Here is a 20123-nt window from a genome sequence, read left to right as displayed (position 1 = left end):
CAAAGGCAGGACTTGGCTTTCTGATATTAGTGCTGCTCACCTGACTTGTAAGCTGATGATTGTTAGGGTAGTGATCAAGAAGCAGGAGGAGAGGTGGAGGAATCACAGATTCACAGAATGGATAAAACTGAATCAGGGAGTTACTTGCAGTACATGTCTTCAGCTACAGCCTCCTCTCCAGGAAAAAGAACAGTGAGCAGCACGTACATATAGCTGTGTCGTTTAAGGCACAGGAACTGTACTGCTATATTTTGGGAAGCATTCTGGCAAAATGTAGATTTGTTATGGTACTGCTTAGAGACTATTAAACAATTACATGTATATCTGCAGTCTTCAGCTTTCTAGACTCTTTAGAAAGTGCACATCGTGTTAGAAATTTTTCTGCCTGTTTCAGTAGTGGGAGGGACGTCTGGGCATACACTGTGTGAGAGCTGATTGGGTGATAGGCACCCCCCTCCACATAGGCAGAGAAATTAAGAAACCTGCAGAGCTGTGCTGTAAATAGACAAGCCCTCTGCAAATTTATCTCTACGTTACCTCCCCGACAACAGATTTTCAGCTGCTTTTATCAGGGTTCGTACGGTCATGAAAAACCTGGAAAGGTCATGGGATTTTAAAATGGCACTTTCCAGGCCTGGAAAAGTGATGGAAAATTAACTTAACACAAAAGTTTTGGAAAAGTCATGGAAATTATTTATTGCATATGCAGAAAAGAGAGAAAGGTGCCACTCAGTGAAGCATGTAAATAATTTTATTGACACATATTATAATTAAGAAATTACATGGAGGTGTAAGCGTCTATCATAGCTCGGTGTCCTTCCGGGTCAGCGGTGTTTCCGTCCCAGGCTGGCCAGCAGCCGGGAGAGGGGAGAACCAATCAGGGGACTCAGTGTGTTCGAGGGAGCGGTGAAGCGCATACCTCACTGGAGGCCCGCAAGAACGTGATGAACGGGGGGGGGGGCGTTAACCAGTTCCGGAGCATGCGTGAACCGCTCCTTGCCCGGCCTGGTACGGAAACACCGCAGACCCGGACCTTTCTCCAGTATATTCGAATATAGTTGATAATATTTGTTAAATTACAATAGTTAACAAAATATTTCATATTCTACTGTACACTGCAAAGCTTGTCATTTATTTAAGTAAAGATATGCTGGGTGTAACGTGGATTTTCTACTTATAGACATTTTATGAAACATTAGGTCATGAATATTTACTTGAAGTCCTGGAAAAGTCATGAAATTTTATTGGTAAAAATGTGTATGAACCCTGTTTTATTTCATGTGTTGGAGAGCTTGTCAGAAGTTATCATGCTGATAACAGAGGAACATAGCAGAAAGACACGGGACTTAGGGCTTTGGAGAGAGATAAGTAAACACTACAGATATATGTGCCCCTGTCAGGTTTCATTAATGGGGTTTACATCCACTTTAACAATTCAGGATTTTCCTTGTAAGAGAGCACATCTTTAATTTGTTATTTCTGGACCCTTGCACAGCAGTCTTTCAGTTTGCTCACTTTAAAGGAGAAGTACAGCCAAAGCTCGTTTGACTGTAATCCTCTTGTGAATCACAGGAGTGCAGTTCGTTTTGCACTCCTTTAACCCATTTTTATCAAACAATAGGCTGAAGCCCTCTGTCGGCTGATGTCACCTAGCCAGTCCAGGCTCGGGAAGGATCGCGACCATATGGTCAGGATCCACCCACATGCCTGGACTTGCACCCCTCCCTCTCCAAAAAAGTTAACCCCTTCACTGCCAGTGTCATTTTACAGTAACAGTGCATATGTATAGCACTGGTTACTGTAGTAATGTCACTGGTAACCCAAAAGTGTCAAAAATGGCAGTCAAGGGTCCGATCTGTCCGCCGCAATGTTGCAGTACCGCAAAAAAAATCGCAGATTGCCGCCATTAAGCGTTAAAAAAAAAACAACAAAAGTTACAAAAATATTTCCCTTAGTAAATGCAATAACTTTTGCGCAAACCAATCAAAATACACTTTTTGCGATTTTTTTTTTTTTTTTTTTACTAAAACAAATTGGCCTAAAATGTTAAAAAAATGTTGATTTTTAAAAAAATTTGGGGGGAATTTCATATAAAAAATGTGAAAAAATATTGTTATTTTTGCAAAATTGGCGCTCTTTTTTTGTTTATAGCGCATGATCAAAAAATCGCACAGGTGATCAAATACCACCAAAAGAAAGCTCTGTTTGTGGGAAAAAAAAGGACGTCAATTTCATTTGGGTACAGCGTCACACGACCGCGCAATTGTCCGTTAAAGTCACGCAGTGCCGAATCGCAAAATAGGCCCTGGTCAGGAAGGGGGTAAAATCTTCCGGGGCTTAAGTGGTTAATGCATTAAGGTGAAAAATCTTCTGTGCTGCAGCTCCCCTCCAGACCCCCCCCCCCTTTGTCTTATCTAAACCTGATCCGATCCAGCAATGTGCACAAGCGCAGCAGCTCCAGCCGCTGTTGCTCTCCTCATTGGACAGATTGATAGCAGCAGGAGCCATTGGTTCCCACTGCTCTCAATCAAAACCTGTGATGTGGTGGGTGGGAGCGAGCCTGTACGGGTGCTTCCATGGAAAGCAGCTTTATGTGGGGGCACCTGATGAAGAGAAGGAGCCTGGAGTGCCGGTGGGAGAACCCAGAAAAAAGAGGATAGGGGCTTGCGCTGTGCAAAACCATTTTACAGAGCAGGTAACTATTGGGATATTTGTTTTTAGGCAAAAAAAATCGAAGGTTTACAAACACTTTAAATTGTATTTATTGTAACTGTACTGTCTGCCCTCACGTTTTAAAGCACTGAATAAACTGTTGGCATTATATCCTGTATAATAAAAATTATTTGTGACTGCTATTAAAACTGTTTGTTTTCTGTATTGCTGGCATACAGTTAAGAAAAGTTGCTAAAGACACATTTTCTCTCTCTAATTTGCTCAACAAGATTTATCTGAGTGACTGGCTGTAATGCCTCGTACACACGCATCGATTATTGGCCGGGAATTTTCGGCCAACGTCCGATCGGCCAATTTTCGGCTTGTTAGTATGATGCTTTCGACAACCGACTCCGACTTTTCGTCTGAAAAAAATCTGGTGTGCAGGCTATAAAATTTTTGTTGGCCGTCAACAAAACGGACGATTTTCCGTCAGTCAGTACAGATTTCGGCAGACAAAAATCTGATGAGCAAGACTGGGCATGCTCAGAGAAGAAAAAACACACGGAAAGTAAACCAGCACATGACATCACTTCTGAAGTAGATTTTTGTTGGCCGAGAAAATTCGTGTGCAGTCTAGGCACATTCCAACCAACAAAACACCACTCTGGACAAAAGTCGGACGATCGGTCGGCCGATAATCGTTGCATGTGTACGAGGCATAAGTCAGCATGGTGGTGGTAACATCACATCATTGGGAAGATTTGCAAATCTTGCACTGGTCATCTGGCTAGGTCGGAGACCAAGATGGTTGTAGCCAGCTTCAGGACATTTTGGTCTCCATTAGAACCAAGAAACCTCTGAGCAGGACAGTGACCCAAAACACACAGCCAAAGCTACACAATGGAGTTTAAAACAAAGAACCAGAATATCCAATAACCACCAAATCCCAGACCCCAATCACATTGAGAATCTGTGGCAAAATTTGAAAATTGCCTTTCACCAACTTTTACCTGTATAACCTGACCAAGTTAGAGAAGTTTTGCCAAGAAGAGTGATGAAAGGGATGTGCAAAGCTGGCATCCCAGCAATAGTTTTATATGAAGGTGGTTGTATTAAGTATTTAAACCAACAAATATCTGTTTTTTTTTAGTTGATTACCATAAATCAAAAATATTTTTGCAAGTATAAAGCATGTATTTAAATCAAGAAGCAGAAAACACGACCAAATGCATGTTCTAAAACGGCAAAATGTGGAAAAGTACACACACACACGTAATTTTACGTAATGAATGCATGTATCCGTACAGATAAAATACACATGTGTACATGTGTCTGCGCACAGCTACCAGCAGAATTGGTAGTGATTTGCACAGCTTGCATGACATTGTTTTTTCCAGTTGGCTGAGCAGATGCCAGCCCAGGGGGCCCCTGAGAAATGACTTTGATAGATGGCTGCTGTCGGAGAAGCTAGCATACAGCAGATTAGTGGAAGCCCAAAGAGAATCTCGGCTGCTTTGTAGAGAGTTTGGTCCAATAAGATAATTTTTCTAATTAACCTATGGAGCACTGATGTAGTGAGGATGGAAAGGAGAGAGGGAGAGACAGGGGCTTTGGCTCTCTTTTCTGAGCCATGTTGGAGGTTTTTTTTTTTTTTCTTTGCTCATGGACAGAATTAAAATTTTTACATCTTTTCTGAAAAGGATTTTTAATTTCAATAATAATAGGATAATTTTAATTTAAAGGAAAACTTGTGAAATTTGGCGGATGCACATTTTGGGTTTATGCATTATATAACAAGACGTAGACATTATTTTCTGTTCCATGTTTTGATTATCATACATATTTTGAAATGTTTCTTTTAGGGCCCATTTATACTATTGCTGTGTGTTTTGCTGCATGTTATGGTGTTAGTGATTGTAAACTGTCCATTCAGTTTTAAATTGAAATTAACCACTTTACCACCGGAGGATTTTGCTGCCTTACGTCTGGGCCACTTTTTGCGATTCGCTACTGTGCGACTTTAACTGACAATTGCGCAGTCATGCGACGCTGTACCCAAACAAAATTGTCCTTTTTTTCCCACAAACAGAGCTTTTTTTTGGTGGTATTTGATGACCTGTGCGATTTTTACTTTTTGCGCTATAAACAAAAAAAGAGCGACAATTTTGAAAAAATAATATTTTTCACATTTTTTTATATGAAATCCCCCCCCCCCCCCCCCCCCCAAAATGTAAAAATCTAAATTTTTTATCATTTTAGGCCAATTTGTTTTCTGCTACATATTTTTGGTAAAAAAAAAATCGCAATAAGCGTATTTTGATTGGTTTGCGCAAAAGTTATTGCGTTTACTAACTAAGGGAAAGATTTCTGTCGTTTTTGGTGTTTTTTATTTAACGAGTAATGGCGGCGATCTGCGATTTTTTTTTTTGCGGGACTGCGACATTGCGGCGGACGGATCGGACCCTTGACTGACATTTTTGACACTTTTGGGGTTACCAGTGACATTTCTACAGTAATCAGTGACTGTGTGACACAGGGACAGATCTCAGGTTCAGATATGCTGAACCCTGCAATCTGACCCTGCAATCTGACCCTGCCTGTCACTTCGGAGATCCGCCCGCTCTGTTTACACAAGGGGGCGGATCTCCACACTTGATTCCCCGACGATCGGGGAAGAGCAGCGGCGATCGCCGCTGCTCCTCCCCTGGCCCGACTCCCGCTGTGACTGAAAACAGCGGGAGCAAGCGAGGGGGGAGTGTCTGCCAACATAGGTCTACGTCGTCAGACCTACAAGAGCCACTTTGCCGCAGTAGAGCTCTAGTGAGCAGCGGCAAAGTGGTTAAAGGCTAATTATTTGTGTGTAGGTATTAAAAAACATTATTAATACTCTTTTCCCCCCTTTTTTAATAAGTGATCAAATTCCCTGTGTTCCCTCTGTTCTCAGCTGCATAAGAGCTGGGGTGAGGAGCAGCAACAGCTCACTAATGGCGCTTTTTGCACTGCATGGAACCGTTCCGGTTCGGCACGCTTTTGTGCTTTTCCACTGCTGGTACCGCATGGTATAGGGTCGGAGCGGTTCGGTACGGTACGGTATAGGTTTGCTTTTCCACTGCATGGAACCGAACGGTACGGTACGGCTCTGAAAAAACAGTACCTACTCGATTGTGGTTCCAACAGGTACCAAACTGGTACCATATCCCACAATCCTTTGCATGCAGTCACTACTAGCCACTGATTGGTCAGAGAATCCCACCCACCCCGTTGTTATGCCACCCACTTAACTTAGTACTACTTTAGTGGAAAAGCAAACCATACCGTACCGTACCGAACCGTTCCGACACTATACCATGCGGTACCAGCAGTGGAAAAGCAAACCGGGCCAAGCAGGGCCGAGTAGAGCCGACCCGGTACGAGCCGGTACGTGCAGTGGAAAAGTGCCATAAGCTTCTCAGTAAATGGCTATGCAGGGGAGAAGAGCACAGCTAGAGAACTGACCATGCTGTGTTCAGCTGCTTAACATGGTCAGTGTTAACTAGGAAAGTAGAGGGACTGGTAGGAACACCAAGAATTTCACACAAAGGAAGCCATACAAAGAGAACAGAATACTGTTTCCTACAAGTACATGGTACAGCAGAGACGTATCAGGAATATGAAATGTTGGAGTAACAAACACTTTAATTCAATAGAATGAGCTGCTGAACAGACCACAAAATGTGCATGTGCTATTTCTGGTAGCGCTCTGCACTTCCCTTGGCAAGGTGCATTAGGGTGCCATTCAGAATGAATGGCACCACCAACACACCACAACTCCATAGTGCAAATAGACCGTTAGTGGTTATCTCTATATCAGGAAGTGTGATAAGCTTCATTACTTTACCTGCCCTGGCCTGTAAGTAGTGCTCTGGTGCTACACCTGTGTTCGCTGGACGTACCTGTGTTAGTTTTAAGATTAAAACTTTTGCCACTCTGGTGGATATTGAATCCCAAGTCTAGGCTCTACATGAGGTCTCGACATTCCCTGTCATTCAGATATAAAATGCTAGAGTGTTTGTGAGCAGTAGAGGCTCTGGCATTTGACTGCTTAATAATTGCGTTGGATGCAATGTTTAGAGTCTAAAAATCAAAGTGCCACGGTAATATTTCCCAAGTTATCTTCCAGGACATCCTAAATCAAAGAGGGGCTCCTCCCACCTGGAAACACATGATCAACTTCTCAGTTAAAAAAAAAAAAAAAGAAGAAAAACCCAACATACTCTCAGGTCCTCAGTTCTATGTCTTTCCTCCGGCCAGATAGAACACATCACCCATTTATTATTTTTTCTATCAGGCCGTAATGCTTGGTGCAGGGGCCTCCTTATTGCGGTTATCCCTTTCACAAGGCAGGGATCTTTGTTTTTCCTCCGGCCAGACCAATGCTTGGAGCAGGGGCCTCCTTATTGCGGTTATCCCTTTCACAAGGCAGAGGTTATTGTATATGACCTCACACAGGCTCTCCAGAACCTTTTGGGTCTCCTTTAAAAAATGTTTTATGATTTTTTAACTTTTGGAGGGATCTCTCCAAGCAAGCTGTCTGAATGGCTCACTCAGGGGAGATGAGGTTGCTGCCTGTGACCAGGGGGTATCTTACCAGAGAGAAAAGAGCTATGCTGTGACTAGGGTACCTGTGTGGTAAGCCTGTGGAGCTGCCAGGTGTGCACTGCATGGCGGTTGTCCTTGGTCCAGGGTAAATGCTGGCAGTGGTGTGTTCGACGTCCCCAGACGGCATAATGACGTCACTTCTGGCGGGATTGCTGCGAAATGTTTTAAGGTAGCCCCAGCCAGCTTCTGAATGTGACCATGTTTTCTGTAGATTCACACCCTGATGATGGGGAAGCTCTGTGGCCCCCTAAACGTGTGGGGTCATTTATTCAATATAAGTTTGGAATAAACGTTTGAGGGGACAGCAAATTTACACTGTAATACAAGTTGTACACTCACTTTACATTTTAGCAAAGTGTTATTTCTTCAGTGTTGTCACAAGAAAAGATATAATAAAATATTTACAAAAATGTGAGGGGTGTACTCACTTTTATGAGATACTGTATAATAAAGATATAATATACACAAATCAAAAATAGAAGGCTAAATATAAAGCGAAATAAATGCATACACGTCCATCTGGGGACATCAAGCAAGGGATTCTACAGAGGCATATATATGGATATTCATAATAATCCAAAATTGGTTCTGTGACACGTTTTTGGTTTTCAATTTTTACAGTAACAATTTTTGGGAATAGTGCACTTATACTTCAATGCATTTTTTTATTTAAATCAAAAAGTTTTTTAGACCAGACAATGTACTTGCCAGTGTGGGTTTTGTATCATACCTTGTCATTCAGCTTTTTAGCAATAAAAATATCTTATGTTTCTAATGGTTTTCATATTGCAGAAAGGGAACATTCCAGCCATTCTTCGGTCACCGAAGGAAAGAAAACCCAGTAAACGGGATGGCGGGACATACAAGACTTTACCATTGCCCGCGGTTCTCTACAGGTAATTGTTATCCATATTTTGATTAGCATTGCAATTTAGTTTCCCCCCCTAGAAAAGATTGGTAATGTTTTAAATCAGAGTGGCACTGCAGCGCTTTGCTTGTCCAGCTTCGTGTTAATTTGTTTTTCAGCCAGAGGGCAAGTAAATCCTGCTTCCTGATTGACGCGCTATGTGCGCTTTGTTGTCTCATTTCTTTTTTTTTTTTTTTTTCATGTAGTTGTGGAATATGCAAGAAGAATCATGACCAGCACCTACTGCTCTTGTGTGATACATGCAAGCTACATTACCATTTGGGCTGCCTGGACCCCCCACTGACCAGGATGCCTAAGAAGACGAAGAACAGTTACTGGTAAGTTTACACGGGAAGGCAGTGAGTTCTTCTGGTTTCTTTTTTTAAGTGCACCTGTAGTCTGGGAAAGCCCATTATGGGGAGGTGGAATCTTTATTGGTTCTGCTTGCAGTCCACTCTGACACAAACCCTCACTGCTGGTATCGAAGATGCGGGTAGAATCATTTGACCCTGATATACTGTATTTGAACGCAATATATTTGAATTCGGTATAGGTGACAAACGCTTGTGACAAACTCCTAGGCCTCATGTACACTGCCTGCTGATAAACTTTTAGGAGCAGTTGGGTGTTTTTTTCAGCAGTCACTGAACTTTCCTCTATGTTATCTTATCTGTCCATGTACATTCATCTGTCCATGTTTTCATTTATAGTCGCTTAAAGGGAGTTGAGTTTAGTGGCATTTTTTTGAAAGCAGAAAATTTGCATTCAGACGGAAGTTTATTGGCATTTGAAACGCCAAATGCTTGTAAGAGTGTGCAAATGCGTCTAAACGCGGTAACTCCCGTTTATAAGCATTTCTTTATAGGTATTTCCAATGGTGATACATTTTTGACCATTTTACAATGTAAAAATGCTTCTAAATGTAAACACGCATGAATGCGGCAAAGCAGATGTTTTTAACTAGTGATCGACTGATATCCTTTTTTTTTATTGCCGATACTGATATTTTGGTCATCGCATATCGGTATCGGCTGATATTGGCCGATATTTTCGTACATTAAAAAAACATTTTTTATTTATTTATTTTTTTAAAGGTACTCTTGTGGAGGGACCGGTTGGACGGGAGACCCGGGCAAGCGCTGCGGAAGGCGGCGGGAGGGGGGGGGACGTCCCCTCCCGCTCCTTGTAATGACAGCCTTCTCAGCCGCATCGGTTGTCATTAAGACAGCCGACCGCCGGCTATGGACGCCGGTATCGGGGTGATGCCTCCAGCTGCAGGCGTCTCCAGTTCAAGCATTTTCCCCGAAATATCGGTAACCTCAGGGGCTGATTCCGATATATCGGGAAAAGTGCATATCGGCCCTCGATATATCGGCTTTGCCGATAATCGGTCGATCCCTATTTTTAACCTTCGGTTTCTAGCTGTCAAGTTCCAGCGTTCAGGAGAAGTTTTCAAACGTCCCGTGTACATGAAGCCGTACAGTTTTGTAATGGATAACAATTACATGGGGAAAAAAAACTGTTCTGATTCTACTGTAGCCCATATTGTAATGGTCTTCAATACAAGTGACTAAATATTGATCTTCAGTGCCTAAATTACTACATTAAAAATGTTATTAAACTCTACGTGGAAATAGAAGGAATAACTGTAGCAGTACCTCACGTCAGTGCTTAACAAATTTGTTTTGAATCTTGAAGCCAGCTCAAAAGTTATGTGCAGAAAAGTGCCTCTAAGTGTAATACTTTATTGCAAAGGAAAACAACAATGACCGCTGGCAACTCACGAGATAAAAATAGGAGAAAGGCTCATCAATCGGATTAAAGGATCTCCCCCAGGTGCAGCCACACTGATTCAAATATGCAGAGCCCGCGGTCAGGACAGGAAGAGATGCCAGCAGCCTCCTACTCCTAGTGTGTTGAGCTGCCAGATGAAGCGCAACGTGGAAGGAGCACGTGACGTGATGTCACGGGGATCCAAAACACAATGCGTTTCAGAGCATGCTCAAAGCTTGTACTGAGCGTGCACGCTCCTTTATCAAGTGTCTTGACGTCACACGCTCCTTGCGCGCTGCACTCCATCTTTCGGCTCAAACAGCAACCCGGAACGACTAGGAGGCTGCCGACATCTCTTCTTGTCCTGACCGCGGGCTGAACATATTCGGATCAGCGTGACGGCACCTCTCACCTGGAGGGAGATCCTTTTATCCTATTGATGAGCCTTTCTCCTTTTTTTTTATCTCGTGAGTTGCCAAGTGTCATTGTTGTTTTCCTTTACAATAAAGTATTACACTTAGAGGTGCTTTTCTGTTTTCTGCACATCCATTTCCAGAGTTGGCTTTCACTTCTGAGAAGAGCTGCCTTATCCTAAGTGATCCATACTTTATCCACCATCAGTGATCAGGCTTACATACTCAAAGACTTTATATGGACTCCTTATACTATTATAGAAAAATATTACCACATCATGAAAGACCTAGATGTAGGTGGCCATAATCCCAGCGTCAGTAAATCCAGAGAATACACCCTAAGGAGTGGGACTATATGGGCGACCAAACATCCAAACAAAAACAGAGTATAGTTTTTGAATAAAAACAAATTTATTTCTACATACAATAAAAAAAAAAATATATAAAGAAACTGTACATCTCTATATAACATGAAAAGATTAAAAGGTTGAATTCACGGCTTACAACAGTAGGTCATACTAACAACTGGTGTCTAGCAGAATGGCAAGTGTTCCAAGAAGACCCAACCCGTTTCAGGTATAGGCACCCTTCTTCAGGGGTATTTTTTTTGTTGGAAACGTGTGAATTTCACATATGTCACATGTATCGACCAAGAAGCCGTGTAATTAAAAGCAAAATTACACACCAAGAAGATTAGAGATGCCGGGATAAGAAAGTAGAAAGCTTCATAAAGGTAGCTAGAAATACGAGAGCAGAGGATGCTGGTATTTACGGTGCCGACTTCGTTGACATAGAAACTTTTTGAACAAGAACTTCTTTTATACACCACTCCAGCACAACCTATTGTCTTGCCTGTTTCAAGATACTCTTAAACAAGGAGAACAGGCTCCCAGTACAAAGACCCCCTCTTTTTTCATAACCATAGAAATCCCTTTGAAGTTGGGTCTCTCTGAAGCAAACACATAAGGAATACTCGGGGGGGATCTTTCCATCCTCTCCTTAAAGGGACGCCATTCCAACCCTAGCAGTGACCTTCAAGAGGTATACCGTAACATCATGTGACAGCACTCTCTTCTATTTCTAGCTACTTTTATGATGCTTTCTACTTTCTTATTCCGGCATCTCTAATCTTCTTGGTGTGTAACTTTGCCCTTAATTACATGGCTTCTTGGTCGATACATGTGACATATGTGGAATTCACAAGTTTCCAACAAACAGACCCTGAAGAAGGGATCCTATACCTGAAACAGGTTGGGTCTTTTTGGAACACTTGCCATTCTGCTAGTCACCAGTTGTTTGTATGACCTACTGTTGTAAGCCGTGAATTCAACCTTTTAATCTTTTCATGTTCTATAGAGACGTACAGTCTCTTTTTATATATATTTTTTTATGTTGTATGTATAAATAAATTTGTTTTTATTTAAAAACTATACTATGTTATTGTTTGGATGTTTGGTCACCCATATAGTCCCACTCCTTAGGGGGTATTCTCTGGATTTCCTTATACTATTTTAGACTCATAGTCCATTTGATCAGTTGAGTAACACATGATTATCCTGAGCGCTCGTTATTTACCATTTTATAGCTAAAAAAGTTAGGAGCCAGTTTTTTTCCAACTAACAAAGCGTTCAGGTAGAACATGTCCTGAAGGTGTTATTTTAACCCTTTAGCTGCCAAAGCCATTTTTGCGTTTTTTGCACACATCTAAAAAAATGTATTTTAGGCCTGAAGATTACATAAAACCTCCAAAACATAATATATTTTCTGAAAGCAGACACTCTAGATAATAAAGTATTGGTAGTTCCAATTTTTTATGTCACTGGATATTACTGGAACATTACTTTCAGTAAAAAAAACTCTTTAAAGTTAATTTTGGGGGGCACAAAAAGGCAAAAAAAACTACCCACTTTTTTGGTAAAATATACAAGATTAGGTTGCACTGACTAAAAAGATACCCACCATGTCAAACCTTAAATTTTCCAAAGGCGATACTTTAAAAGCTGCAGGTCATCAGTTTAGCATTGTGAAGGAGGTCTGGTGCTAGAATTATTTCTCTCATTTTGGCGTGCGCGGCAAAATGTTAAAGTGTATCAATATTTTTAGGCGTAGGCGCCCTGACACATGCGTATTTGTGGGGGCGATGATCAAGTTTTTTTTTTTTCCATCCCGTGTGATGATTTGTTTGGTGACAGGTTCTCTTTAATGCGGTATCTAGGTTTTAAAAGTCCCTGCGTGTTTCCCCTGTGCTCCATTGAATGTAATGCAATGCACATTGCACTGCATTCCATTCTTTCCCGGCCTTAATGGCCCGGGGAAACTGTCAACAGCGACTCAAAAGTGATGTAATACCCGTCACTTTTTGGGTGAGCTACAAGCAGCAGCTCTCCTCCCTCTGCTTGTCCCAGCTGCACCTGCTATGCCGGTTCGGGGCCCGCAGATGGGTAAATGGAGCTGGGTATACATAGCAGGGGGCGCATGGGGGAGGGGGAAACATTCGGGCAGCAGCCCAGGTGCCTGGACACACTTTTTTGTCGCCATGGGGGCCTGGCGTCTGGAATTTTTGAAGCCCTGCCTTTTGTCATCATTTCATGTCCCCAAGAAAAGATGTTCAGAAAAACAGCACTGAGAGAGCAGGAGCCAGCAGCATTGAAAGTTGTAGCCTAGGATGGCAAGGCACTCTCCTTCTTCCTCCCCCCCTCCCCTCCTTGCTCCTAATTTACAAACTGGAGACTGTGCTGTCCACAGTTCAGAAAAGCAGCGCTGAAAGAGCAGGAGCCAGCAGCATTGAAAAATGTAAAGAAGTTTAATATATAGTTCAGAGGGGAATGCTTGTTTCATTGTGCTCAGTGTGTTAAGCTAAAAAATGCTGCGTGTTTATTACTATATTACTCTCCCTTTCTAAAGTCTATCATGATTCTTTTGAAAGACACAGACGGTGCTGGCTAGACTCTTTTTGCTTTCATGACAAAGCCAGCCGCCGGCTGCAAACAACGGTACCGGGGTTATGGATGATATCTTCAGCCATAATTCCTGGTAAACCACTTGCAAACCGCAAACTATATATACGTAATGCGTTCGGCAAGTGGTTTAAAAAATATTTTCTCTTTCCTTCATTGACGGACACAGCTCCATATTTCTTTACCCTTTGGTTATGGTGCTCTCCATAGGAATAGGACTAGGTGGAAACTTGACTACGTCTCTAGGGCAGTCTCAGGGGGTGTACTTCCCACCTCCAGGAGTAAGTACCTGGTTCCCTGCTGGGATCTGCGGTCCTGGCATTTTTTCCTTTTTAAATGGAATTTTTTCTTCTTTTGTTATTTTCTGTTCCTGTGAGAACTACAATCAACTGCTTGACTGGATATCCTAGATCCTTATGGTCTTCCCAGTCTAGCCAGCGAGCGCGACCCAACTATTAGCTCCACTCTAGGTTGGCCCCGACATAGCCCCACTGGACGGGGGCTGGCTAGCGAATGAGAACACATAGCCATGGTCACGGCCAGACTCGCAGCGTACCTCTGGCCCGCGGCACCCCCATTCCAAGATGGCACGGAGGACTGTCATGAGTGGTGCCCGCTTGGTTCCCAGGTGTGGTGAGTAGTGTCCCCCCTCTTCCCTGGGGAAATACTGGGGTTGACGCGGGCCCTTCCTTGGGTTGGTAGGCCCCTTCTGTGCCCTTCCTTCCCTCATGGTCCCCCCCTCACTAGGGGGATTCCCCTGTACTGGTCATCCTCACCTACCCCCCCCCCCCCAGTTGCCCCTCAGGGTGCACTGGCTGTTGTGTATGGGATGTCATTGGTGATGGGCTGGGGGGAGGTGGCAGCGCGCCGCTGGCGACTCATTTTCTGATGCTTCTGATGAATGGCTGCGTGGGTGCCGCGCTGCGCCCCGTGGCACTGCCATTTTGTTGTGAATGGCTGTATACGGCCTAAACGGCCATGTTTGTGTAGTCCAGCAGCCATGTTTTTGGAGTTTCCCACTGAAGTCAATGCAGCGGCCATTTTCTTGTAGCCTGTGGGGCAGTGATGCGGTGGTGGGCCTCTAGTGGCAGTGACTGCGCTTCCTCTTCTCTGATCGCAGCTTGATGCTCTGTATCCAGCTCTGAATAGGTGGTGGTGAGTCCCTGCGGGTATACAGCTCCTTCTTCTGCTATGGCAGCGCCGTTGATGCGGAGTGAGGGGGGGGGGGGTTTGTGAAACATTTTTTCTTGCATATTAAGGACGGCCTCTTAATTAACCATGGAGTCCCTGGAGCAGGTATCACCGCCTGACCCACTCTCAGAAGCTATGGGACCCTCTGGGTCTCAGTCTTCCCTGGCGGCCATGACGGCGGTCCTACAGTCACTTGTGTCAAAGGTTGATATGGCTCTTCAAAAGTGGCCTAGCAAGAAGCGTTCCCCCCCCCCCCCCCGCCTTCACCTGTATCCTCTGCCTCCTCAGAGTCTGAGGTAGATTTGGCTGGTGCGGATGCAAGTCAACCCACTGGGTCTGCGTCCACGCACCCTGAGTGCTCTGACAGTGAGGATGGTTCCATTACAGCGACGCATGAAAAGGCGCTTGTGGAGGCACTGATTGTATCAGTGCGGGAAACTTTAAGGTTGGAGGACACAGCTGATGCGTCAGTTGCGCCGGTGCAATTTGGCACTTGTAGAGCATCCAAATTGACTAAGGTGTTCCCTTTTCCTGTCTATTTCGATAAAATTGTCGCTAGTCAGTGGTGGTCCCCGAAACACATGGTTGGAAAACCTAAGCATTTCGCTAGGAGATATCCCATTGAGGAGTCTCTTTTGAAGAAGCGGACGGTTCCACCAAGGGTGGACTCTCAGGTTTCCAGAATAAATAAGGCCGCGCTTCTTCCGGTGGAGGATTCCCCGTCTTTTAATACCCTGTGGACAAGAGAGCTGAGGCTCTGGTCCGATACCTTTTCACCATGGCGGGTTAAATTTTGAGGCCGGTGTTTGCTATCACCCTGGTCACCCAGGCCTTAACGGAATGGGCAAAACTCTTACGCCAGGATTTGGATGGGGGTCAACATCCTCCTGAGCTGGCGGATCAGTTGATACAGGGGCTACAGTATATCTGTGATGCATCCTTGAATGCGGCCCCTTTGGTTGGCAGAGTGTCTGTGACTTTGGTGATCCTCCACCGCATGATTTGGTTGAAGTGCTGGTCGGCTGATCAGGCTTCCAAAAAGGTGCTGACTGATCTACTGTTTGCGGGAGACCGTTTTGTTGGTGCTTCTATGGAAGAGATCATTAACCACTTCTGGATCAGGCCTATCTCTGACACTTGTTGTTTACAAGTTAAAATTATTGTTTTATGCTAGAAAATTACTTAGACTTAGCCTAATTACTTAGATCTTGTGGCAAGATCTCGGGATCCTTTTGCCAATGCCGCCAATGCTCTGGTGGCCCCTTGGGGTCAGGATCGTCTGATTTACATTTTTCCTCCACTACAGCTTCTGCCGAGGCTTCTGCGCAGAATCGAGGCAGAATCGATTCCAGTCATTCTGGTTGCTCCTGACTGGCCTTGGTGGTCTTGGTATGCAGGCCTTGTGAGGCTGGTAGCCAATGTTGCTTGGAGATTCCCTCTTAGAGAAGTTTCTTTGTCTCAAGAGCCGATCTTCCATCCTGATTTACAGTCGCTGGCTTTAACGGCCTGACTATTGAAAGCCAGTTACTGAAAGATAGAGGGTTGTCGGATTTGGTGATTCCTACACTGTTAAAAGCTAGAAAATCTACTTGTAAGAAGATTTATCATAGAGTTTGGAGGGCGCACATTTCTTGGTGTCTCGGGGGGTTTCTCCCCATTCCTTTTCGGTGTCCCTTCTGCTGGAGTTTCTACAACAAAGTGTAGATAAACGTTTGGCTCTGAGCAACATCAAGAGCCAGATTTTTGCCTTGGCACTTTTTTCCAATGACTGTTGGCTGCGCATTCTTTGGTTCACACTTTTGTCCAGGGGGTTCGCCATTTGGCTCCTCGGTAAGGTCTCTGGTACCTCCGTGGGACCTCAATTTGGTACTGTCAGTTCTTCAAAGACCCCCTTTTGAAAATATTTGTGAACTTCCTCTGTTACTCTCTCACAGAAGGTAGCTTTTTTAATGGCTATTACTTCTGCACGCAGGGTGTCGGAACTGGCAGCGTTGTCCTGTCGGTCACCTAACCTGGTGGTTCACAGGGACAAAGTGGTGCTACGTCCCTGTCAGTCGTTTCTTCCTAAGGTCGTCTCGGGTTTCCACTTGAATGAAGACATAGTGTTGCTTTCCTTGTGCCCTAAGCCAACACATCCTAAAGAAATGGCTTTGCATTCCCTGGATGTGGTTCGGGCAATCAGGGTGTACCTGGCGGTGACTGAGTCGATTCGAAAATCGGATTCTTTGTTTTTCCTGTACAGATGGATCTCGAAAAGAACAAGCCGCGTCTGCTGCGACCATTTCCAGATGGATCAGGCAGACGTGGTGCAGGCCTATTCCATTAAGGGTCAGGCTTCTCCTTTCCCTGTTAAGGCGCCTTATACAAGGGCGCTTAGTGCCTCTTGGGCCTTCCGTCATCAGGTGTCAGTGGTTCAGGTGTGCAAGGCAGCCACATGGTCGTCTGTGCATACATTCACCAAGTTTTACAAGGTCGATGTACCCACATCTGCAGATGCTGTGTTTGGCCGCAAAGTTTTTCAGGCTGCTGTTGCAGAGGTTCCTACCTCTTGAAGGTGTATTCTTTCTGGTTGGTGAGCTCCAGTTGTTCCTGGTTGAGCTCCTGGTTTACCTGGTTGGCTATGTTTAGCCCTTTTTGGGAATTATGTGCATTGCTGTGTTTTTTTTCCCACAGTTCATGTTGACACTGCATTGGGATGTCCGAAGGGTCAAAGAAGATATGGAGCTGTGTCCGTCAATGAACGAAAGAGAAAACTGGATTTTTGTCTTACCGTAAAAACCTTTTCTCTGATGTTCATTGACGGGCACAGCACCCACCCCTCTGTTGAGATGGGTTATGCATTCTTCTGACACTGCTTGTTACAAACTGAAGTCCTATAGCAGGAAGTGGGAAGTATACCTCCTAGCACTGCCCTAGGGGCGTAGTCAAGTTTTGTTTCCACTTAGTCTTACTCCTATGGAGAGCAGCATAACCCAAGGGTCAAAGATGATATGGAGCTGTATCCATCAATGAACAATTTTATGGTAAGACAAAAATCCAGTTTTTTTTCTTTTAATAAGGTTTTTGTTTTTTAAATGTTGCTCACCACTCTCACCATGCCTGGGTTCCTTTAAAAGTTTATTTTCAGCCTGATCGGCATCTCTCTTCAAACAGACAATCTGAAAGGATAATCCATTTGTGTCATTTGGACAGAGTATTCTGCCTGTGAAATTGTCGAGCGGGGAATCTGCAATTTTTTTGTTCTGCCTTTTAAGTAAATTGAAAGGAGCATTAAGTGTCATTTGTCTAGGGGCTAAAAAGGTGAGCACACAGCGGGGGTGTTGGTAGAGTAGGTCAGGTAGTCGTGTCTCTTCTGTTCTTTGCTGTGCAGACACTCTCTGCTCCGGCTTACACGCATGACTTCTTGCTTTCAAAGACTTGCAGTGGTTGGTTTATTTTAGTTGTTTTTTATTGCTTTTAATTAGTCAGAATGCACTCTGGAAGATGAGAATTTGGGGAAAATGAGTCATATTGATTGCGTCGTTTTTTTTTTCCATCTTGTGGTGTCGCTTTGTGTATTGGCTTTCCTGGGTAATTCAGGCGAACCTGAACTAATCCTCCATAGCTGAAGTGAAGTTTGTCTGTGAATTTAGTCCACAGATAGGATGTCTGGGAATTAGAGAATTATCTCTACCCTAGCTTTATAGACTAGGCCAGTGAGCTCAGAGGCTGAATGTGGCCCTTTGCTTTTTACTTTGTCTGGCCCTTGGGACACTATTCCTCCCACTGACACCAACGATGGAGCACTTTTCCTCCCACTGACACTAACAATGGGGCACTGTTCCTCCCACTGACACCAACGAGAGGGCAATATTCCTCCTACTGACACCAATAATGGGGCACTATTCCTCCCACTGACATCAACGATGGGGCACTAATAATTCCCCAAATAGCAAAGATGGGACATTGTTTACTCCCACTGACGCCAAGATGTTTTCTGCTCCCATTGGCCACAGTCTGGCCCCCCTAAAGTCTGAAGCACAATAAACTGGCCCTTTGATTAGAAAGTTTAGAGACACCTGGGCTAGGCAATGTGTAGAATACCTGCTTTATACTGTATGTGTTGTAGGGAAATTTCACTTCCTATATAGCAGTGATGGCGAACCTTTTCGAGCCTGAGTGCCCAAACTGCAACACAAAACCAACTTATCTTTTTCAAATTGCCTGTGGGTTAATACCGGTGGTGAGAAGGTGATATATATAGCCTCCCAGCCACCTGTCATCTGCCTTCTGAACATTGATCCCCAATAGATTGCTTCTCAGAGGGACAGCAAGGGCTGCTGTATATGCAAATGCACCCTAATCCAGCTGCTCAGCTCTGCACCCCAAAGCCCCCCTCTTTGCTTACTTGTACATGACATCCTCTGCTCACTATTGCACCCCCACAAAGCTGTTGACTTCTGCACACTGCCTCTTTGCCCACCTTTGCACCCCACCCTACTGCCCACCTTTGCACTCCAAATGGTTACCTCCCCCCCCTTCATCTGCTTAATGCTAACCCAATATTACAGAAACCTGAATGCTGTACCTGATGGAACATCCAGCATGGCAGTGGCAAGCAGGACTCTCAAGCCTGCTTCCATTTGTTTGCATCCACTTCTCCGGCACCATTCAGGAGATGATGTTGGGTGGGAACTGGGGAGGGGCAGGATTTGCATATGAATGCTGCCCCATTTATATATAAATAGTACTGTTTAAATGTCAACGTCACGCTATTTACACATGAATGCTTTGCTATTTTTTTATTTATAACACTGTAGCAGCACTAGGCAGAAATAGAGAGGGGCTCAGGGATTGGAGGAAAATTACAGGACGCTACACAGTGTTTCTCCTTCCAGCAGCTGGCGGGAGAAAGAAGGGAAGAAGCCAGCCTTCAGCCGCTGGGAAGGAGAGACACAGTGCAGCGTCCTGTAAATTTCCTCCTGTACACCACACTGTTTTCCCTGTGTACCCCCCTGTAGATGGCCCTGAGTGAAGTATCTGATAAGTGTAGAGGGCGTATGATGAGACCATAAACAGACAGCAGCAGGCTGCAGGTGACACCAGCACATAAAGAATCTCACCTGGCTCCGGCGTCTATTGTTAGTGTGACTTCATCCAGCCCGGCAGCACTGCCTTGTCTCGTCCAAGCCCACCCCAGACACATCACTCCCTGGCCCCAGAGCCGTGTGGGAGATGTAGTTCCAATGTGGAGGAGATACACCTTGCATAGGATAGCCAGTTAGTGTGTGCTCTTCTTCCTCGTGTGCCCACAGAGAGGGCTCTGCATGCCAGCTGTGGCATGCGTGCCATGCCATAGGTTCGCCATCACTGCTCTATAGGAACACACGAGTTGAGAGAAAATCCAAATTAACAGTTTTCACTGTAAAGCTTTGGATCTCACATCACCAGCTTTGTCATAAAGTGCAGGACTCAGGCAAAGTATTCATAGACCCTGTGTGGTAGGCTTGTACACTCAGGTCATTTAAAGCTAGAAAAGCATTTGAGGACACTCCCCCTTGGCACCTTCCCTTTAACCCTACCCCCCATAAGTCCTCAGTTTTTTTGCTA

The 20123-nt window shown here is 44.4% G+C and overlaps 1 protein-coding gene across 1 annotated transcript in view; it reads left to right on the top strand.

Annotated features, from left to right (window-relative positions):
* The window catches only part of PHF14 (PHD finger protein 14), a gene marked incomplete at its 5' end in the record, with an annotated part of 389174 nt that overhangs the window by 128330 nt on the left and 240721 nt on the right, over nt 1-20123 (top strand). The window contains 2 exons of the mRNA XM_082258885.1: nt 8086-8189; nt 8407-8538. Coding sequence (XP_082115011.1) covers nt 8086-8189; nt 8407-8538 — 236 coding nt within the window. The remainder of the gene's footprint in view (nt 1-8085; nt 8190-8406; nt 8539-20123) is intronic.

The sequence above is a fragment of the Pelophylax lessonae genome (assembly GCF_965119305.1).
Source record: "Pelophylax lessonae genome assembly, chromosome: 5".
In the NCBI taxonomy this organism is placed as follows: Eukaryota; Metazoa; Chordata; class Amphibia; order Anura; family Ranidae; genus Pelophylax; species Pelophylax lessonae.
Note: the sequence above shows the minus strand (reverse complement) of the source record. Positions and strands in the feature narration are given on the sequence as shown.